Genomic DNA, 22370 nt, shown 5'->3' with positions numbered 1-22370 from the left:
GTATCCTAATAATAGTCAAACAGTCATTTATTTTGGTAATCCAGTGCCCTACTGTAATTACAATCAAACAACCAGACACCATATTAGAAAAGGAACATTCCTCATTTTATAATTCTGCTTGAAAGTTTTATTCAACAATAATTACTTTTTTTTTTACTAGGCATTTCAGAAAATTCCTAAAAAAATCCTCTTGATGGTGCTCATGTACAAAACCATTAAAAAAAAACATTTAATTCAAGCAAAGTCATTATGTAGACCTCACATAAAATCCATGATATTGGTACATTAAATTACATTCATACAATAATAAATCAGACTGAGATGGTCTGACTAAAAATACTGCAGTATTCTCCATATCAGAACACACATGTCATACCAGTGGTCACTCATTAAGAGAAAACCCCCCAAATCACTTGACCAGCTTCAGACTAACTTTTAAAGACATAACATTTCTCAGTGGAATTTTTCAAATACCACAATAAAGCATAAAATGAACTTGCTAAAAGAGTACCACATCTGCCCCAGGTGAATTCTGGTTAATAGAGAGATTCGAACACAAGTATTACTGATCAGCAGGACTGCTGTCATTAGTGGGGTCCCCCAAGGGTCTGTACTTGGACCCATACTGTTTTCCTTGTATGTGATTGATATCCCCGGGGCCCTGGACCTGTCATCCCTGTTGTTTGTGGATGACCTTAAACTTTTGGCTCCTGTGGACAAGCCTGGGGGGGGGGGGGGGGGGGGGGGGGGGGGGGGGTTTGGGTCAGACAACTTACAAAGTGCCCTAGATCAGCTCTGGGGTTGGTTGGAGATATGGTAGCTACCAATCAACTGGGAAAAGTGGTCGGTACTGCGCATCACTCCCAAATTGCCTGTAACAAGCTATCAGCTTGGAACAGTTAATGTCCTCTCCATCAGCCAGATCAAAGAACTAGGCTTCACCCTTTTCTGCTGATTTCAAGTCTAGTGATCAATGGCAGGATTCAGCCACTGTGTTCTGTGGATGGTTCGTAGGGCCTTCGGTAAAATCACCGGTGACATATTTGTTAGGATATTCTGTGTTTGTCAGGCCACACATGGAATATTGCATTCAGGTGAACCCATCTTGTCTCGTGAGGGAGAAAATGGCCTTGAAGCGCATTTTACGGGTTGGCACCAAGATGGTATGTGACATGCAAGGCAAGGACTACAGCACTAGGCTTGAAGCCATAGGGATGTTCTCCTTGCACTATAGGCGACTTTGAGGTGACCTCATGCTCAACTATCATATACTCACGCATAAGATTGGACCTGACCTAACTTGGCTATTTACACCAGCTCCCCTACCAACCTTTCGGGGACATTCTATGAAACTGACTAAGCCTAGGCCTGATTGCATCAGACCCGAGGCTCGGCTCTCTAGGCGGGTTATAGACTCGTGGAACTCCCTCCCCGAGGACGTCATCATGGCACCCACAACTGCAGCTTTCAGGCGATGATTGGATGCCCTTTCCCAGCATCTACGCATGTTCCCGCATGCGTAGGCCCCCCTCTTCCCCCTTTACTTCTTGAGCACAATTAATTTTAATTTTTATTTTTTTAATGCTTTTTTCTTATTTAATTTTTCTTCATGCCTTGCCTTCATTTCACTAATGACCTGCCTTTCCCTTGCCCACTTAACTATTTTTCTTTATGTCACGTGATGGGTGCCAGTGAGGACAGCTGTCACTGGTTGCATGGGCCTTACTGGTTGGCATATAGATGACTTGTGCATACTACCTTGGTTCCTAGCTACCGGATAGCGGCACTCTGCCAATCCCAAGGACACGCAACTGGAGGAACAATTATCCTTCCTAATGTTGCGGTCCCCATCTGAATCCGAAACTGAATTTACATAGTGCCTTATTTTGAGACATTAACCCTGAATTACAATTTTATTGTTATGAAATCAATAAAAAATACAGTACCTTAATTTAGTCTCTTGTTGTAATACCAGGGACTTAAATATTAGAGTTAAGTAAAAAAAAGGCAAAACATAAAAATAGTGTCAGACATAATTTTTACAAGAACTTGAAAAAAGGTAAGCAATGTGACAACTGCTGTCATCATGATGATAAATTGTCATGATAACCCTTTATTAGCATATTGTGGATATAAGAATTTCTATAACACTAACCCACCACATAATTCTAAATCTACACATTTTATGAATGTCTTTAAAACAGTCATTAGTTTAGTTATTTATTTAGCATTTGTTTCATTTTTCCTCTTAAATTGTTAATTTTTGTAAATGTAAAAAAATCTTTGGACACCTTCTTGAATTTGACACTGATTTGCAGGTGCGTTGTCTTTTCAAAGTTGTTAGCAGGCCTTAGAAAGTTTAACATTGGTAACAATTGGCATTGTGAAAATAATGTAAGGTATTATGATCCATGTTTGCCACATCACCCAACCCCACTTGAAAAGTAAATAAAATACATTTTTCTTAAATAAAGTACAGGTAATTTCAGCAAAGATTAAGTAACAGCCCTTAATATATACCTAAAAACCATGGCTCTGCAAGTGGTTGCTAAGAACAAGAAAAAGAGTATTAAAAACAAACAAACAAAAAACAAACAAAAACAAAAAAAAACCAACAAAAAAAACAAAAACAAACTGGACCAATAAAACTCCTCCTCCTTGAGCGGTGATTATTTGGTGTGAAACTTTAATATACTGCATTACTAATAGGTCTTGAAATCGCATATGCCATATTAAGGATATTTTATAGCCTACATCCGAGCACATGCAGATGTAAAAAAAACAAAACAACAGACATTCCCCGAAGGAATGGTAAGCATAGTGAAGTTCCTAAAAAAAAGGAACAAGTTCCAACATCTTTACAGGAATGTAGCCAGGAATCTGGAATGTCCCATATATGGTATACATATACATATACATCTTTTATACATTATATTTCAAAATGAACAAAGCTTTGCTTGGAGAAATGCTCCAGCAAGGACTACACAGGTGTGCCTACACATATTAATTTGTATTTTATCATTTTATTCTTTCAGTCTCATTTGGTTGTAGAAGTGTACCATTGGAGTCAATTCATAACTATAGAACTGTCCGTGGTGGAAAGAAATGGACAAAACTGCACACTGGCTGATTTAGTTATGGAAAACCCTAGGATTTTTTTGGAGGCATGATATCTATTCTGACTTGAAAAACACTACCACTACATTGTCCATTGAACATCACTTTCAACTTACTTCATGTAGCAGCAACCATTAAATTATTCTTTTAGGCATATTTCTTTACTAGTGCTTAAGTAACAAACCTAGTGCTGTGTGTGCCTAGTGTCTCCTGGTAGTGGCTGTTCACAGAACTGCTCCTGCCCCTCCCCCACTCTGCACTGTCCTTGTGAACTGTTTACCTCACTTTAAAGTTATAGTACAGTTTGTGGGCTGGGCGCAAAGAGAGGAAGCTTCACTTCCCGCTGCAGCTACTGCTGGCTGCTTGCACCGTTGGCTCTGTTTCTGCCCAAGCATCTCCTCTGGCGGGACACCTGGGAGTAACTGCTGGGGCTCCTTTCAGCTTGGAGAGAAACAGGAAAATAAGGAGGAACCACAGGCTTCACTCATTTAACTCAATGATAATGATTTTGAACAAATATCTCTAAAGGGAATAAATAACCTTTATAAACCTAGCCTATTAATAAATTGGGTTATATCTTACCTTTAATGATTTTAGGTGTATAACCGCATGAGTCAATGAAATTGTCATCATCACAGCTCTGAAAGAAAGTTTACATAAACAATTATCAATCAAGTGCATTAAAAAAAATGGCATAACTGGAACCCACATAGAAAGGTAAATCAAAATGATTTGTCTTTATTCACAATAGCCATCATAACATCACTGAATTTTGTTTCACACACAATTTGGTTAAGATGGTCAGTGATCGGCATCAAAATACAGCCAGCAGTCGATACTAGTCTCTCTGGTCAGTGTTGGGTTTGTACAAGCTGAGCAGCTGCTTAATAAATGCTAAAGGTTTTGCTGATTCACTGGTGCTTTGAGCAGCAGAGGGTTTCCCACTGTTGTGATTCACATGCTGACCTTCAGCCTCACGCTGTAGATCTGCTCATACCATACCATCCCATACAGGCAGAGAGAAGTAATGAAGGCCTGAGAGAGAAAAAGCATCATGATCAGCTCATCTGAACCGCAGCATTAACACAAGTTTAACAGACTCAAATATTCAGAGAATTCAGTGATTATTTAAATGTTTATTAATGCTTTGAGGTCTTCCAGTAATATTGTGATGTTACCGGATTACATATAGTAATGCAGGCATCCAGAATGTTTGTTTTAGTTTCCATAAACAAAAAATAAAACAAAAACAGAAAAGGAGTACAAACACTTATGCCTACAGTACTTACCACACACAAAAGCCAGAACACCACATACATGACCTGTGTTTTGGAGAAAAGGTCTTGTCCAAACTTAATACATGCCAGAGCTTCCAGGAAGGCAATGGCTCTGTTAGGAAGGGAAAGTATGTCAGATCACAAATGATCTAAATGCATTACAAAACTTTACAACTGCCTGACCTATGAAGCAAGCAACACAGAAGTGCATTGTCTAGTATATCATTCTTACTAATCCTGTTTCCTTGTCATTTGAGAAAGACCGCTAATTTCCTTAATTTGATCTTGGAGAGGTGTTTTTGTTTTGTTTTTTTTTAAAACATTTTTTAATAAACCAAGTGAGAACAAACCACCTCTGAAATGTTACTTTGTCATAACTATCATTTCTCATGGTGCATAAACAAGGCTTTGAGCATCAGAGGAATCTTAAAGCAGCTGTTTTTATAATTAAATGTATAGATACCATAATATTAATGTAAATAGTGATTAGTATGGTCTAGTAATACGTGTGTCCCACTTGGTGGAGGATTAGCAGAGAACACAGCACTGAATAGCAGGAAGAGCCTTGACCTGGTTTAGTTTATATGCCGATTTAAGGTTTCACACACACATACACACACGCACATGCACACAGTAACGGCACTCTGGCCCATTCTCTGTGGACAAACAGGAGAGCCAAACATTAGAGGGATAATGTGGACAATACATGGGGCAGAAAGACTTTTATTCTAATTACACCACTATCAGATGGAACAAACTTGCCGTTTTCTGGAGTTCTGTAATAATTGTAATTGTCTTACATTGTTCAGGGTGGGCAACTGACCATGTAGATAACTACTAAAGTTAATGTATATGTGTATGCATAGATATATTTATTGTAATAAGGTAACGGGAGTTTTGGTTCAAAGCATATACCTACTTGTTTTGTTCAGCGGTTCACACACACACACACACACACACACACACACACACACACACAGAAGCAGCAGAATCAGCAGCAATAGTGGTAATAATAGTAGTAGTAGAAGATCACAAAGTAAGGAACAGAAAAGGAGATATTAAGGGTTATACTCACCCAAACACCCAACACTGGGTTCCCACTCTTTTACACTGGGTGTCTGTAAGGTATGCATAGTACTGCCTAAAATAAATAGACGTTTATTAAACATAAGGTGACAACACATATGACAACTAGAAACACTGACTAAATTGGCTAGGGAAGAAAGCAGTTCACTCAGTATCCACACTGTAGCAGGCTTTGCTGTTCTTAATCCACCAAGCATAATCAAAGATCATTGTTCCATGAGCCAATGCTGAAAGACCTCAACTATCAATATGATTTGTCATGTTTCATAACTACTGATGTAATTTATTTCATGTGGTACTGACATTGTTCTAACATCCAAAGAATGAGGACTCAGGACATGTACAATTCCTTGTCGAGTCAAACACAGAATCTGTTGTTTTCTGGCCAGTGGTCCTGCAGTGAAGTAAAGTTTGACAAAGGTATGGAGTCATAGCAGGACCATACCGAACAGTAGGCGCAGTAATAACCCCGATGAACAGGATTCGGAGCCAGCTGAGAGGATGAGAGGCCTGGAACACGAAGATGTGCTTCAGGAAGAATGTGTTTAGCTCCGTAAGCTGGGGATCCAAGCAAAGGCACAAAAGCAGGCCTCTTATGACATGTGCAGCCTAAATGACTTCAGTGAGTATAAAGTCATAATGTCTTTATATGTCTGTTACAGCCACTGAAAATAATCATCTTCATAATTAATTAATAAAGAGACAGACAGCAAAATAACTCTCAACCCAAAGTGCGAGCCACCTGCCAGATGATCATGAAGAGGTATATGCCTGCCACCTTCTGGAAGGATGACTTGGGGTCAAACCAGTGCATGTAGGTCCAGCTGGCTGGAGTAAACTGCAGCGCAGCACGCTTTAGCTTCCCTGAGGTGCTGTGGATATCCCTGAACATACAGATGGACATATGAATCAAAGCTACCCTTACACATCCACATGTGTGGTTTGGTGATAGTCTTTACGCAAAAATGAAATTGAGGCTCCTGGGGTGTACTGTCAAATGTCACTACCAAACACATACCATGATCTCTGCATTTGGCTTGCAATCAAGTAACTATTAGTAATGATTACTAAAATGTACATTAAAGAAAAGTATACTCTGCAGTATTATGTATTGCATACTGGTACATAAATAGAGTAAGATACAAGCTAACCAGGACATTTATGCTCAGTAATGAAGACTCGAACGCAGCAGCACACACATTTAATAGACAAGGCCCTATGCTTCAGTCAGCCTCAGACAAAGAAAGAGCAGCAGTGTGTCAGGCTTACTTGATGCTGGCCCAGTGGTATCTTCGCATCTCCAGGAAGTGACACACCATCATCCCGAGCCAGATGCCACCTCCGTTACACAGCAGAATATCCAGAATGACCTGGTCCCACCAGCACTCGGCAAAGTTGGGCAGTAAGTGCATGAAGAACAACTGAGAAGAAGGAAATATATGAGAATGAGAAGCAAGACAGAAGAGGAGGAGAGAGAAAGAACAACAAAGGCAAGTGGAAGAAAGGGGAAAACGAGAAACAAGAATGGGAATGAATCGTCTGATTCAAAAATTGAAACTCTGCAGCACTGATGGTGACTTAACATATGGAATAAGCTTCTGGTACAACCTTTATACACCAGAAGCTGATTACAGTGTACAAACCTTATGCACAAACAGGTGTTCATTGTGATCCTGCAGAATATTATATGTTTTGACCAATAAGCTCTCTTTTTCTCCCAGGAAAACTAATTGGTGAAATCATGTGGCGTGTCGTATGGTGGGTGCAAATTCCTGGACACAGTGCATCCCTCCCTTCATGGGGCTCTGGTGACTGCCAGACATGTAGTGTCTGCATGCTGCTTCTCTTAAACATGTACTTTATGGAACTATTTGGAATGTATTTTTTTGGAGAACACAGCAGTTATATAAACATTCTCTGTGCATCAGGATAGCCATGGTTGGCAGTAAATCTTGTGTCTCTCTCTAATCTCTCATCCTCTGAAAACCACAGAATAAAGGCTTGATAACAGAAATTAAGTGGTTTAACTCTTTCTGGTAGACTTTCGAGTTTCACACTACACGTCACACAGTGCAACATATAAGTATTGAGTTTATACAGCAAAGCATAATCAACATAATTCAAGACTAAATTTACGGCTTTAAAAATGTAGTGCCCTTTTTTAGCCCATACACTTATCTAGTGCACACAGAAGTGATGTCACACTTCAGGCCACACCTCCGTTAGCTCCCACGTGATGCTGATTGTCCAGCAGAGTCCATAGCTGCGGATAAGCAGTGCTTTCATGACCCAGCCAAAGAAGTGGCCGAAGGCGAAGATGTCAAAGTGGCTGAGGATGCGCTCCCACGTGATCACATGACAGTTCACCGCATACTCCTGCACAGTAGTCAGAGAGAGGGAGAAGGATCATGGCAACCAGAGAGAAAGACAGTAATGGGAGAGAATAAAGGGATGGAGATGCTACAGCAAAATACACATTCCTAATACAAAGCAGTTACAAAAAGCGTTTCAAGTAGATGATGTTTGACTGCAATCTTGCCAATACAACAGTAACAGCAACTGGATTTACATTAGGAACCTAACCCTGATAACAAGGGTCAAGGAGACGTTAACCCAGTACGCCAGCAGCCTGGTGGTTCTCAGCGGGGTGCTTTTGTCTTGCCCACTCATTAATCCCATAGCACTGTGCAGCATGGAGGTGGTCCACTCCAACCTTATTACTGGCCTCCAGCACCACACACACTTGCATGCACACATGTGTATACACACACACACACACACACACACACACACACACACGCACACACGCACACACGTGCACACGCGCACACACGCGCACACACTCGGTCTCAAAAGGCTAGGAGCCATGCTTAGTATAATGACAGTGAAGATTAGTACGATTTGTTTCAGCAATATGTTGTGATTAGTAATCTGGGGATGGCACCACTCAGTGTCAGAGATGAGGCTGATACTGCATGGAAACTGTATCAGTACCAAACTGGCCAGGTTTCAGAATCAGAACAAAAAGGTAATTTTTAATTTAAAAAAAATTTAATTGGTAAAAGTTACCATCTTTTACAATTCACCAATGGTAATTTTTATGGTAACATTTTACCATCATTTTAAATGGTAACAAGATAATCTCACTGAACACACTATAATTTTAATCTAATTTAACTATATGATGCGTTTGTGAAAAGCGGACGGACTGTCAACAGAATTACTGAGACGACAGTGTGGGCACCAAAATCAGATAGTTTTCTTACAATTTGGCAGGTGTGCATTGTTTATAATAACTGGATAAATGGTGCTTATAATAATTAGACATGCCTGACTACTATGCAGCCTCAACAAAAATGGAGATTTCAAAGAATATACAATTAACCATGCAGTCCTAAATCAAGCATTCGAGAGAGCACATGCAACGGGCAATGACTAAAAATTACTGAACCAAACTCGCATTAAATGAGCTGTCATCATAACACCCAACAAGCTTGCATGGAATCAGCTTTTTAGAAAGGCAGAAATAGCAAGATATGCGACACCCTCTTTAGCAGCATGTGACACTAAGAATAACGATCAAGATTAGCACGTGGAGAACATGGAGCACCTCCTCAAGCAGACACACGTCATACCTGCACTCAAATGCAACATTATCTTAGTCTAATCTTAGCTCTTAGCATTCTTGGAAAGCAAAGCACGACATCAGTCCCAAAATCGAAAGAACTGCCCCTCCACCTCACTTGCTAGGGCCTGCCGTCTCACTCACCATAACCTCAGCCTCACGGGTAGTATACCGCAGGTTGGGGTCCAGCCAGTATAGCAGAACCTTCACCTGGTCCCAACTCAGGAAGATGAGGAACACCAAAAACAGGAAGTACAGGACACTGACACCTGTAAAAGATTTCATGGTTTGGTGGTCTGTCAACAAATCTGCAGCAGTACAAACAGCAGCATGTTGTCAATAGGTCTACTCACCGAACACCATGCGCCAAACAGCTGGGTGCGGCCGCGTAAATGGACCTGAAAAAACAGTTCAGCTTTTAGACAGTGCAAACACCTCCAGGCACCAAGTTTAACGAGGTTACTCATTAACAAACACCTTGCACAGATATCTTAAAATGGATTGTAATGCACACAACATGAACTATGGTGGTAAATAGAAAATATGCATAATTTCAGTTCGAAAATGATCATTTAAAAATAACCCTAAATAAAATAAAATAGGACAAGAATGCTGCAAATCGTGCAAACGACTGGAGCCTGTACCATTTGGGAAAGCCAGGACACTGATAACGAGGAAGAAGGAGACGACTAGAACAAAGCCCACACGCAGATTACTGTCACAGTCAGTATCATTTCTGTCAGAGATTCAAAAATATTTTATTATCAAGATCATCACATTCAAAGAAGTTATTACAATGGAGTGGCGTAGAACTTTAGATCATTACATAGATCTCAAATGCAACGGGTAAATTAGTTACAGTACGAATGAATGCATGGCTGTCCTTACAATTTAAAAAAAAGAAATAGAGTCGGCTACTGCAGTGTAAAAGACAATGATAGTTACCGTCCCTGCCAACAAAGATTAACGAATTTAATCAAATGCCTGCTAAGACTACAAGTTTCCTAAGCAATGATGTCCAAGAAGGAAACTTTCGGACTTGCGGTTGAAATGCAGCGCATTACCTGGTGAATGCAAAGTACATTAAACTGATCACGGTGAACGTCAGTAAAGTGATGGTATGGGGTTTGTAAAAGAATTCTATAACAATATCCTCCACTTGTTGCTCGTTTATCATCCGAAAATGAATTTTATAATTAACATCATCTTTACTAAGCGTCCGATAACCCTGCGTGGATGCCATAGTTCACTACAAAAGCTGCCCGATCAAACCGTTCTGTTCTGACGTAATGTGAGCAGCGGTGACAATTCCACCTTCCCGTATTTGAAGTTGGCTTGATTGAGCCAAATAGTGTTCACTGCTCATGCTTACTCTAGTTCCACGCATGCTATTGGCTGGTGTCGCTAGAGTAGTTGTAACGCCTCTTCTCATTTGTAGAGCCCAGTCACGTCGAGTTGTCAAAGAACCCGAGGCCGGCAGTAAAGAGCTCTAAGTCTTTTTTTTTTCTAACTACCACGATTGATGGCAGTAAACAGTGATCCGTGACGCACGAAATGAAATCTCTAATAGCGCCATCTGGTGGTTTGATAAAGAATCAAACGCTTATACCTTATATTTGGCCATGCTTGCACAGGAGCATGTTATTTCAATAGAAAATATAATTGATATAGGTGCAATAGGAGACGTTATGAGACATGATCAGTTTATGCTTGTAGTTTATTGATCCCTGAAGGGGAAATTCAGTTCATCTAAACTATGACATTTGTAACTGCCCGAGTTTGGTAACAGTTAGACTATGTTTAGTAATAGCCTGTTTGCTGCTGTTGCAAAGAGATCTACCCTCTTTAATAGTAGTGAATAATAAGCACAAGAGTGCCAGTACTTATTACCACTGTGACTGACTTTTTGTAAAGCTCTTTTAAGTGTCTATATATATATATATATATATATATATATATATATATATATATATATATATATATATATATATATATATATATATATATATTTATTTATTTATTTTTTCTTTATGAGATATTTGTCACTATGACAATGGTCCTTCTTTATCCCTGGCCCTAGGAGACCTCATGACTTAGCCAGTAAGTCCCTAAAGCCTGCCTCAAGATACACTCAGCCTGACTGGTCCAGCAACAATCAGTTAATCACCAGCAGATCTGAGCTACAGATAATTACAGTAAGTCATATGAGTCAAGACCTGCAGTGTACAATGGATTTAACAACCCAGGTGAAGCAACAACTCTCAGTATTTCTTAGACTCACAATTCAGCATCAGTTGTTAGTTCAGAGTAGATGTCATATGATTATTTACTTTTAATTAATACTTAGAATTAATTGAATGCTTTTAATTCTAACTCTTAATCTAATTAAAAGTTTTTTTATCTAATTTGTGATTCTGTACTATCTTAATTCCATTTCATTGTTGTATTTTTATAGTTAATTGTTTTTTTATTATATATTTTATTTAAGTAAACTTTTTTCCCCCTTATTTTATTGAAAAGCACAATGAATTGCCTTGTTACACTGCCCTCTATGGTAGCTATGTGATTTGATGTTTCTTTTTTTTTAAAAGATTCACTGGGCCTCTTGAAACACAAACTCAGATCTCTTTTGCTGTTTAAAAGAACTAAAACTGTGGAAGAGTCAAATAGCTGATATTGTCTCTCAGGTTGATCAGGAGATATCTCTACTTGAACAGGTATTTCATATAGCACAACAAATATTTGTCTTAAAGTGAAATCTTTAAATAAAATGGGGCACAAATTCAAAATTTCTTACATAAACACATGCCAACTCCCCATAAACCTGTTGAAAAATTTATTAAATAAAACTTCAGTCACCTAAATGTGTGTGGATGGAAACTGACATGTCCTAATAGTGAAGAAATATCAGATATATTCATTAAGGGATAACACTGTGCAGATCCCTAGTGATACTTAACAAAAATTGTGTCAACCTTTAGAACTTGAGCCTTTTTGCTCTGCTATGCAACATCCTCTTTTTTGCCTGCTTGTCTACGCATAGTGGTCCTATTCTAAATACAGGCAGGTTTTTCAGATGTGATCCAATTCAGTTTGTCATAATGGATTTGATTGTATTAAAAATCTGTTTTATTGGCTATTTGAAGTGATTCAAGTTCACTTGAATCAAGTTCAATGCCCAAGTCCTGGTTTTCAATTTTACTCTTTGGCCTGTGCAGGTGAAGGTGAGCACAGAGACATGCCTGCAGGAAACAACACTCTACAGGCAGATTCTTGAATAGTGTGTGGTGCTGCGGGATGTGAAAGGGATGGTCGCTTGGGTGGTGATCTTGCACGTGACCATGTGGAGGTGCAGCTGAACACAGAGCACACAAACTGTGTGAGCACATCAAGCAACTGAGTCAGCAGAGGATCATTGGGCTTCTAGAGCACTTAAGGTGAACTAAAAAAGGAAAATATTACAAATACTTTCAAGACATACAAAGTCTATTATTTTAGTCTGAAGACTTTGTTTGTGTATAACCTGTTCCAAATTTATCTCTAGGACACCGAAGGATATGTACAGTCAACTGTTATATGACAGACAAAAATGAGGTCACCAAGCTCAACAGTCAATGCCTTATGCTGGACCTCCAGCCACCTAGTGTTGGATACAGATACCAGCACTTCAGTACTGCCAATGGGTGTGTCTTTCAGTAATTCTCCTTTTACCTGTTTTCACTGTTTCCTGCCTCACATACTTTCACTGCACCTCTGTAATCCTCCTTGCGGCACATTCAGGTTGTTAAGAACTTATTTGTCATTAGTATTAAGTCTTTATCAAATGCAGGGCCTTGACTTATGAGCAGTAGAAAGCCAACTGCAAGAATCTGAAGGAAAGTATAGAGAGGGTGGTCACAGACTCCTCTTATTTCTGAAGCAATGTGCTGCACAAGCTTTCTGAGGTATGAGGTAAGGGACAGGGCATGAAGCAACATCAGTTCACGCGTCTTATCTTTTTATGTTTAACATTTTTTGCCAAGTGGATTGGTTTTGCCTGTCTCCATTGCAGCTCATTAACGCTCTGGGGACCGAATTCAGTGCCACAGAGTTCTCTGTTCACAAGATGCTGCATGAACTTAGTAGGGCCAAGGACACACTTGAGTGGAAGAAGCAGCAAGTGAGGAAGTGCCATAGGTGTCATGTTAAAATGGAATTGCTGCTGGTACTGGGAGTGGCTGACCACCACAAGCTAATGTAACATGCATTTCTCCATGTGATGGGTACCGTGAATGAACTGCGAGCGAAGATGCAGAAGGTGGAGAGCCAGATCCTCATCTCTGGATTGGAGGAGCAGCTTGCTCAGACTCGGCTGGGCATCCTGGAGCAGAGAGGCAACTGTGAGCTCTGTCTGGACCATGTGTGTTGCATGCACAGCATGCTTTGACAGGTTGTCGCTGACACACCATGTCAGGCAGCAGTGCAACATATGATGCTGCAGAATGGGCTAAGTGACATCTAACTTTGGCCTCCTGCAGGAGACCAAGAACCTCTGCAGGAACACCTTTAGTCTCAGGAAGAAAATCCTTCTTTCCCAGTGAGTGAACCTGAGCTGATTCTTTCAAATTCCTTTGTTGCCTTTATGTTTTTGCCATTTGCTTACTTATCTTACTTAACACCTTTGTTCTCTGGGCTTACCTGTATTCTTATGCTCCCTTACCATAAACAGTAACTGCCTTTTGTATAGAGAATCCTACAGGTGGCATTATGTTCTGTTGTGACGGGGCGGCAAAAAAGGGGAGGTGAGAGGCGAGGGTAAGATGAAGGAGTCTTTATTCTCCATATCAAAAAACTAAGTAACAAGCTTCAGTGCAGTGACAAAGAAAACAAAAGGTTGTTGAAATTGTCTGCTTAGCATAGGGCTGGTGAGCAGAACATTGCTCCAAGGTCCTCTAATGTACAGCGCTGACTTCAGGAACCTGTGGGCTTACATAAGACACAGGAAACAAGGAACAGGTGAGTATGACTAATAAACGGGTGATTGGAACCGGGGCAGGTGCTTGGTGTGGTTCTGTGCAGCCATGGGCATGTCCCTCCTGCTAGATGATCAGCCTACCGTGACATCTGTATTAGAAAAATAGCAAAACTGCCATCTCAGAACTAGGCTTGCTCAGAAACAGCAGGGTAAATTTACATTTAATAAATGTGATATTATTCATAATCAGTTGTTGCCATATCAAAAACTGTTTTGCCAGCTGTAATAATTGTGTTGTAACAGGAGAGTAATTACTTTTTATAGATGTTCTGTAAAGAAACACAGCTGTCTCATCATGACTTCTTACCATTTATACCACATAGAAAAACACTAGATACAATGTACAGGAACTTGTTCACTCTGGAGGAGGGCTTGAGGGCTCAAGGAGCCAACAGAGAGCCAGGTTTCCTCTTCCTCTGTAATGTGTTCATGTTATGTACAGAGAAGTGATTGAGCGCACGGATGTAAGAAATGATTAATCTTTGTCTTCCCCTAGTCTAATAAATACTTAATAAATATCCATATTTTGGGATCCATCTGTTGTTTGTTTTTATTTTTGTTGTTGTGCTTTTGTATTAAAGTAACCTCCCTATCTCATTTTTATCTGTGTAAATAATTGCATGGAATGGTAGATTACTGAAACCAAATTTAAGAATAAAATGACCAGTCTGTGGCTAAACTTAGAGAATATAGGGATATTAAATGCATTATGTTGCATGTGCGATGTTTAGGCGCACGTCGGCCTGGCACCAGACATGGTAACATAAAAGTGTAACCGACCTACGAAACATGGGGTCAGATTTATTGTAGCAACGAGTCTTAGCGACGCAAAGAGTCCATGGCGACATCGGTCATGTATAGGAATGCGGTCATTGTTTAAAATGTTTGAACGGCAATAAGAGTTGAATCATTCCAGCATTGTCCTAAAGGGTAAAAATGGGGTGCGGGAGCTCAAAGATTACAGTGATCGAGCCCGTGAAACCAGGCAGCGTGGATGTAAATGAGGTACTGTCTCCATTACTGCGTCGCTTTTCTTGTATTGAAAATTTTTACGTACATCTGTGAAGTTCTAGGGTTTAGAATCTTTCTCCCATTCAAATTTATTATATAGTGAACGGTATTAGTATTTACAACCTACAATTTCTGTGCCAGGAAATTGCTCTGTGTTAATTCTTGGCGACACGTGTGACTTTCTCTACTACTTTATATTAAAAACAGACTGTACCAGCGTGTGGGGCTGCCCGAGGTGACTCCGCTGTCTCTAAAAAGACCACAGACAGCGGAGTGGGTTTAGACACGGGAGAAGCAACTGTCTTACCCGTTCCGAAAATACTTCCACCTTTACGAGGTATAAAGGCATAAAATACTGTATAACGTTAATCATTTGCTCATTGGTCAGAACGTTTATGTAAGTGATACTGTGCCCATTTCATGACGTTGATTTAAAAAATCCCTATTCAGGTCCACTTTACTTTTCTGAACCCTTAGCTCAGAGTCCAGGGCTGGCACATGACACCCAGAGGCAAGAATCCAGCGTGATTCTGGAGCAACTGCTAAGTCAGGGCATCATTCCAGCCCAGCCAAAAGTCGGGGGTGGTGGAGAAGCTTACAACATCATAGTGAGTGAAAGTTAGCTTAGTGAGGTATGATAAAGTGCAACAGGGTATGTGGTGCCAACTGTGTGTGTGTGTGTGTGTGTGTGTGTGTGTGTGTGTGTGTGTGTGTGTGTGTGTGTGTGTGTGTGTGTGTTTTGATGTTTATGATATTCTGTAGTTGGATGATGCAGATAGGCCAATGAGGAGGCCACCACCTCGTCTAGAGTCACTCAGGACTCGCAAAGAACAAGAGGTCACTAGAAAACAAGACGTTGATGAGAAAATGAGACAAGTAGAGGAGAGAAGAAAGGTACAGCAGAAACAAATCCATAAAGTGCTAAAAAAAAAAAATTCTCCATACCACCTGCATTACATTCTATGTGTTCTGTTTTCATCAGGCACTAATGAAAGGACAATCACCAAACTCCACTCAAAGATACAAGTACTGATATATATGCACACATGGCCAAGCCTAGTGTGTGTGGCACACAAGCAGCGCATGCTTTACTACCGGGACTGTAAACCCCCATGTCACTGCTTGCAGGTCCGTGAGGAGGAGCTGCGTAGTAGGCTGAGAGCTAAGAGCGCGCGGCCGCGCGGAGCCGCTCCGACTGGTGCTGACGCTGGGGGCACCTCCGTGAGCCAACTCCACACTGCCGCTCCTCCAGCCTCGCACCTTCCAACAGCAGACAGAGAGCCAGGAGTGGGAAGCAGCGGAGGAGAGGTGGCCGAAGGAAGGCTGAGCGACTCTCCCGAGCTGGAGAACGACTCCACCTTTCAGAAGAGCGAAGACGCAGATGAGCTCTTTTAGTATGAGGCTACTCTTGTGGACCATGACACTGAAGCTAGCCAGTGACAGCTTGTTTCTATGCAGGTTATTTTTGGCATGATACAGGTACATACTGCAATCGTGCATAAGTTCTGGAATATTCACAAGCATAAGGTTTTGCACTTGCACTTTATAACACTCTAACTAGTTTAGAATACTTGGTCTTTTTTAAAAAAATACACTATTAATGAGTCACATCAATGCTGATTTAACACTGTTTTAAAATGTTCTGACATTCAGCATTTCATTTCACAAGAAAGTCATAAATCATTGTGGCTCCCATGTGAGATCCATTATTGCCATTGATTGCTTAAGTGAGGGAACTTAAAGAGAGAAAATGAGAACTGAAGCATATTTTTTACTACCTATATTTTTTAATAAACAACTTTCCAAATTATGTATTGAGTTTTTATTAGAGATTATTTAGCATATAGTGTTGGAGGTCACATGAAAACTGAGAAAGATAGTGTACTTATGAAGGTGCAAAAGAAGTTAAAGAAACATGTTAAGCAGTTTATATCTTTATGTAAATGTGACAATTATTTTACTGGTATTTTTCTAATTGGTATTCCTATGAATGCATTTAAATATACATAATGTTCCCAATTCAATTAGCATTTTTAAGTGTAAATGCATTTATCTTTATAGTCTGTTGCACTGATCTACATAAATCAATATAATCTCAGGATACAGAACAAGCTAGCAAAGTTTCATAACATGCGGACTGAAATAGGGGTGTGCAGACTTTGATCCACCAGGTGGCAGTGTGTGGTCAACTGGTCATTACGTCTGAACATAGGAAATTTACCATGCGGCCAAGTGGGTGTTTTTAGGTATGAATTTGAGAGTGGCCTTTCATGTGGTTGGTGTATGTAACTGTATCTCATAGTAATTAGCACTGTGGCAAAATACTATGACCATTACAATTTGTTAAAACTAGGCCTCATTAAAATCTTAGATGTTTTGCTTTCATAGGTGGAGATCATTTGTGTGTGAGCATGTGCGTGTGTGTCTTTAGATATGAGTGCAACACAGTGCTATTGCAGCTGCCAGTAATCTGTCTTTTACCCAGCACTGGAACTCCCAACTGTAGCTGCAACTGCTGAAATTCAGATCTTAGAACAGTTTTTAACCGTTTGCCTGTGTGCAGTGGAGTACATTTAAAATGTAGTGTAAGATGGTCCCTCTAGACAGTTGTCTAACTTTCAAAAAGGTTATTTGTGTAAATGTGCTTACAGATTTAAAAAAAATTCTTTACACTTTTTACCACCTGCTCTAGCTGAAAGTGTGTTTTGTCAGTGCCACAGGCACTTATATTCAACAAAAGTAGTACTTTCTTCTGGTCTTTCTTTTTCACCACTAACATTTAAACTTTAGTATATACTATACTAACTTCTAGCAGAGATAAATGGATGTTGCTTTGTACCTCTGCTCTTTCTTATTGGCCAGTGTGATCCCCGATCTATGCATGACATGAGAGAGGTTAGACAGTGCAACAGTGGATTCATTTATAGATGGCCATCAACAAAAATGATACAAGGGATCAGACCCCAATTATTTTACTGTTCAATTCTTCAAAACAGCCAAACCACACAATCCAAATGAAGACAGAAATACAAGGGAATGCAACAGGATAGGTTCTCATTGTAATCCACCTGAAATCCAAGCCGGCCTCTATTACACAGCTCTGCTCTGGGTGTGTGGCTGTGTATAAATAAATTAGTACACTTACCAAGGAGCCAAAGATGCTCTCTTCCAGGTTCATATCAGGCTTCTGTGGCTGGTCAGCGGCTGACATTTTTTATGTAAAGCTTCAATTGTGTACCCCAAGGAGCTGGGCGTCAGAAACTAGGTGAAGCGTGGTGGGCCACACCAAACAGACTGCTTCTCCAGTTGCACGCACCCACAAAACCTGTATCATTCAAATGACATGCAGGTTTACGGTCTAAATGAGAGAGCATATTAATAATTCACTTTGGACCATATTTAATTACCCAGTGTGAATTACACGTACACCTAGAAAATAATCTGCTTTTGGTTTGTATCAAGCAGTGAGACGTCATCAAGCTTTTGGTGGGAAGGACATTTGTAACAATGCTAAAGATACTTTCTACTATATGAGAATATTTTGGTGGGCATGCATGAAATAATATTACATGAAAACAAAACTTGGGACATAAATTTAAGGGACAGTCATAATTCCCCCAATAAAATTCCAACACATTGGTTAACTTAGTTAACTTTCACACAACAGAATTAGGTATTTTTAAATAATATCCTCCTACACATTTTAAAGCTTGTAGGATTTATTATTGTAGCTGCAGTGCCATATAGATGAAAATATTATTTTACATACAAAGAGAAAGGAGAAATGCACGTTAGGACATTGGTTACTTTGTTCTTACATCTGAAAATCAAGAAAAAAATCATCTGAATCATCTGAAAAAAGTCTTTTGACACCTGTCTTGGGTGGATTCTGTCTTTGGCACATGAGGTAGGTTATTAACACTGCATAGCCTTTGTCCAGTTTTAACCACCTGTTGTGCTGCCCCAGAAGACACGCTGCCCATTTGGTGTCCAGTTTGAACCTCTTTAAACTTTAAATGACATGAAAGATCACTTACAAGAATGTTAACGTTGCAACAAAGTTATCAGAATGGCTGGTAATACTGTAGGCCTCTGAATGTCTTTCTCTTTATCTATTTCTCTCTTTTCTTTGCCTCTCTCTCTCTCTCTCTCTCTCTCTCTCTCTCTCTCTCTCTCTCTCTCTCTCTCTCTCTCTCTCTCTCTCTCTCTCAGACACACACACACACGCACACGCACACGCACACGCACACAGCGTTTATCAAAGCAACAAGTGTCTGGGGCAGTTCTGTGGTTTTTCAACACAGGCACAGACAACTATCCGTTGTATATTGTCCAGCTGTTCAAATGCGTATGCAGCGGGCGTGGGGTAATGCATGCACGGTCCCGCCCTCACAGTTATCTGGGTGGGGTTTACTCAGAGACATTTAGGAAAGGGTCACAAGCACTTTTCAGAAGTCACGTCAGTTACGAACGGGAGTAAACCCACCTGATGGTCTTGAGCACGATCCGCTCTGTATTTCTTCTAAGTAATAATACATCTACCTCAAGTTTATAGCCTAAAGCCGTATTTTATACTTCTCAGAAATTTGTAACTCCGCCTGCTCTATCGTCTTTTAAAGGGATACAAGTAGCGATAAAGTGATATCAACTTTAAAATATTGCACCTCGTTTTCTCCCTGTTTTGCACTTGAGTATTTTTGAGGATGCATACTACGCAAAAGGACACGACTTATACCAAGATATTTGTCGGAGGTCTTCCGTACCATACCACGGACTCCAGTCTTAGGAAATATTTTGAAGTATTTGGGGAAATTGAGGAGGCTGTCGTGATTACAGATAGACAGACTGGGAAGTCCCGGGGGTATGGTTTTGTAAGTATTGTTGTAGTTCTATTTCGACAATATAACATCAATACAAGACATAATTGCTGCGATTTACCACAGCTGTATAACATTTTTGAGGCAACACATCACATGTTCTCGTTAACAAGAGAGTTACTGCTTGGTCTGTGTTTTTTTGTTGTTTGTTTTGTTTTTTAGCAGCATCGATGGTCCCGTTCTCAGACTTTCTGCCGTGGGGCTGCAAACAAAACGTCAAACCTAATTATTTCTTCGTTGACATTTTGGTTTGACAATTATGACAGCCATTATAATATGTAATCATGGGATATGTTGGAATTCTCTAAGGCCGGAAACAAAGCAAATCATCTATTTTTATTTTCCTCTTTTTCATTTTTATATTCCTGTGTTGGTAGTTAGGTTTATGGTTTTTCAATGGTCATATCTAATTCATTGTTTTATAAAAATCGAAAGTCCCATAAATTAAAAGTTTCGGTATTCTTAGGGTAAAAAGCACTACTCCGTTAATAAGCATAGCAACTAATTATGCCCGTGCGTAAGTGCTTAGCTGCCGGAATGGGGCCCTGTTGGCTCAGCTGTCGATCTGACTTGGAGCACCTTGATAAGCCTTCATGGTCAGAAAGTAAACAAATTGTCGTGTAAAGTGTTGACTGTCCACACAACTGGAGAGAGTCAAACTGTTGCTCTGATGTGTCGAGATTTCACAACAAACTGGCTGACTGATTACCGTCTACTCTGGTCGTTCCTTGTCAAAACAACATCGGATGCAATAATGTCTAATGCAGGTATAACTGTTATTTCTCCATGAATAAAGCTATGCAAAACTGAACATCTAGCTATCACAATGAATCTTTATTTGTATGCCCAGATGCTTTATAAAGTACTTCTGAGAGAAGCAAGAGCTCTGTCTGGGATGTGTGTAACGAACCAGTGGCAAAGCTGATGAGGGTCATTTCCTGTTTCTTTTGTTTGTGACCATAGATGCACCAGTCAGCAGCACCTCAGTCAAACTTGTGGCTCAAACCATTTGTTTGAGCCCATTCATTTAAGAGCTGATATCCTGTGAAATATCTCACTCTGTTCTAAAGTGTTAATTTCCTTGTCATCCCCTTCTTCCTAACCAGGTGACAATGGCAGACCGCTCAGCAGCAGACAGGGCCTGTAAGGACCCCAACCCCATCATTGATGGCAGGAAGGCCAACGTGAACCTAGCTTACCTGGGAGCCAAACCCCGGGTGATGCAGCCAGGTGAGCATCTCACAGTGCTTTAAGCAAGACACAAATGCCACTGCCAGTCTTGTAGGCATCATTAAAATGCTAGTTGTGGCCATAATGCATGCAGTACAGTGGGATTTTATTGGCTTTTTTACAATATTACTGTTGCGCTTACTGGAAGTGCTTAAATCCTTCTGTAGCCTATTTGACCAGTGACTGACAAATGTTTCTCATGAATTTGGGTATAGGATTCACGTTTGGCATACCCCAAATTCATCCAGCTTTCATCCAAAGACCTTATGGGTAAGTGGCAGCAGTTCCTTGCACCGGAAGTTGACTGTAAGGAGAGGATGAGAGATTTATACATTAGCCATACAAAATAACTGTACCTGTGATTTTCAAAAAATACAAAATGAATTTTCTTAAGGTCTAGGCTTACCTGAGTCACTGCAACACTGCATGCCTCTGACTTTATGTATGTAGCCATGAATCTGACACAGTCATGTGTTAGATATGAGCATCACAATGATGATGATTATGATGCCCAACCACAATTTCACCCCCTTTTGAATAATTGTTAGGATTATGTTTGTGTTTGTGTTCAAGACAAAGTGAGATGTGTGTGTGTGTGTGTGTGTGTGTGTGTGTGTGAGAGAGAAAGATATATAAAATGTCCTTTAACTTTTTAACTTCATGGAAGCTGTAGCCTGACTCAATGTTGTCTTTCTCTGGTCCGACAGGCACGATATGGGTTAAGCTAACTGGTGGTTTGAGGAATAGCTCTGTGGGCATTGCACAGATCAGTAGCTACCATAGACTCAAACGCACACAAACAAGCTCAAAATGGTGATTACAGATGCATGTATGTTCGTTTTCATTTTGGTTTGGACTTTGATTTTAATAGTACATAGGGCAGTGTGTGCCTTTTTTTGCCGTTATGAAGTGGTGTTACTAGCTAAACTGTGTGCTTTTTCATTCACTGGGAAAAAAGGCTGGTTTGGGGGTGTTTTTCAGTGCTGTGGAGGAGTGACACCTTTGCCAAGGGCAGCAAAGTGGGCTTTTCCTTTGATGCTGTTTTCTTTTTTTGAATTTTGATTTCTTTATTCCTTTTTTTTGCTGGAGCTTGTTTTTGTGTTTTCTAGTGTCTTGTCTTTGGAGTGACTGCA

At 40.2% G+C, this 22370-nt stretch overlaps 3 protein-coding genes and 1 long non-coding RNA gene across 7 annotated transcripts in view; 3 read left to right on the top strand and 1 right to left on the bottom strand.

Moving 5' to 3' along the window:
- Positions 1–757: 757 nt before the first annotated feature.
- Positions 758–10464, bottom strand: ptdss1b (phosphatidylserine synthase 1b). Of its 3 annotated transcripts, XM_027025465.3 has the most exons (13): positions 10170–10463; positions 9750–9841; positions 9459–9503; positions 9250–9374; positions 7698–7856; positions 6750–6901; positions 6223–6364; positions 5926–6038; positions 5470–5535; positions 4407–4506; positions 4084–4152; positions 3700–3757; positions 758–3558 (listed from the first exon to the last, which is right to left on the bottom strand). In XM_027025465.3, the coding sequence occupies exons 1-13, from the start codon at positions 10346–10348 to the stop codon at positions 3467–3469; spliced, it is 1392 nt and encodes a 463-aa protein (XP_026881266.3). In that variant the 5' UTR covers positions 10349–10463; the 3' UTR covers positions 758–3466. The 3 variants fall into 3 exon arrangements, 2 of the variants coding, with proteins under 2 accessions (XP_026881266.3, XP_081556224.1); XR_014117882.1 differs by lacking the exons at positions 758–3558; positions 3700–3757 and having other exon boundaries at positions 4106–4152; positions 4407–5309; positions 5470–6038; positions 10170–10464; XM_081700098.1 differs by lacking the exons at positions 758–3558; positions 3700–3757; positions 4084–4152; positions 4407–4506 and having other exon boundaries at positions 5784–6038; positions 10170–10464.
- Positions 10465–11339: 875 nt separating this feature from the next.
- On the top strand, positions 11340–14137 carry LOC145651824 (uncharacterized). The gene is made up of 3 exons (XR_014117881.1): positions 11340–11822; positions 12324–12542; positions 12650–14137. It is a non-coding gene; the product is annotated as an uncharacterized LOC145651824 (long non-coding RNA).
- An 847-nt stretch (positions 14138–14984) lies between these two features.
- On the top strand, positions 14985–16940 carry stmnd1 (stathmin domain containing 1). The gene is made up of 5 exons (XM_027025466.3): positions 14985–15124; positions 15338–15467; positions 15608–15738; positions 15893–16024; positions 16259–16940. Exons 1-5 carry the CDS (start codon positions 15056–15058, stop codon positions 16523–16525), a joined length of 729 nt encoding a protein of 242 aa, XP_026881267.1. The 5' UTR covers positions 14985–15055; the 3' UTR covers positions 16526–16940.
- Positions 16941–19567: 2627 nt separating this feature from the next.
- The window catches only part of rbm24a (RNA binding motif protein 24a), a 9204-nt gene continuing 6401 nt past the window's right edge, over positions 19568–22370 (top strand). Inside the window, exons 1-3 of one of the 2 annotated variants that reach the window (XM_027025448.3) lie at positions 19568–20001; positions 21114–21237; positions 21453–21507. In XM_027025448.3, coding sequence (XP_026881249.2) covers positions 19834–20001; positions 21114–21237; positions 21453–21507 — 347 coding nt within the window. In that variant the 5' untranslated portion in view covers positions 19568–19833. Of the gene's footprint in view, positions 20002–20171; positions 20775–21113; positions 21238–21452; positions 21508–22370 lie in introns of those variants that run through there. The other variant, XM_035529113.2, reaches the window with a different exon arrangement.

The sequence above is a fragment of the Electrophorus electricus genome, chromosome 2 (genome assembly GCF_041902795.1).
Source record: "Electrophorus electricus isolate QZ-2024a chromosome 2, ASM4190279v1, whole genome shotgun sequence".
NCBI lineage: Eukaryota > Metazoa > Chordata > Actinopteri > Gymnotiformes > Gymnotidae > Electrophorus > Electrophorus electricus.
Note: the sequence above shows the minus strand (reverse complement) of the source record. Positions and strands in the feature narration are given on the sequence as shown.

What these genes read in the sequence shown, in the direction of transcription:
- ptdss1b (XM_027025465.3), bottom strand. Translation starts at nt 10,348, where the DNA reads ATGGCATCCACGCAGGGTTATCGGACGCTTAGTAAAGATGATGTTAAT. An exon ending in ATGTACTTTGCATTCACCAG is followed by an intron (nt 9,842 to 10,169) that starts GTAATGCGCTGC and finishes AATCTCTGACAG; the next exon opens with AAATGATACTGACTGTGACA. An exon ending in TCACGTGGGAGCTAACGGAG is followed by an intron (nt 6,902 to 7,697) that starts GTGTGGCCTGAA and finishes CCTTCTTCTCAG; the next exon opens with TTGTTCTTCATGCACTTACT.
- stmnd1 (XM_027025466.3), top strand. Translation starts at nt 15,056, where the DNA reads ATGGGGTGCGGGAGCTCAAAGATTACAGTGATCGAGCCCGTGAAACCA. An exon ending in GCAGCGTGGATGTAAATGAG is followed by an intron (nt 15,125 to 15,337) that starts GTACTGTCTCCA and finishes TATTAAAAACAG; the next exon opens with ACTGTACCAGCGTGTGGGGC. An exon ending in AAGTAGAGGAGAGAAGAAAG is followed by an intron (nt 16,025 to 16,258) that starts GTACAGCAGAAA and finishes CACTGCTTGCAG; the next exon opens with GTCCGTGAGGAGGAGCTGCG.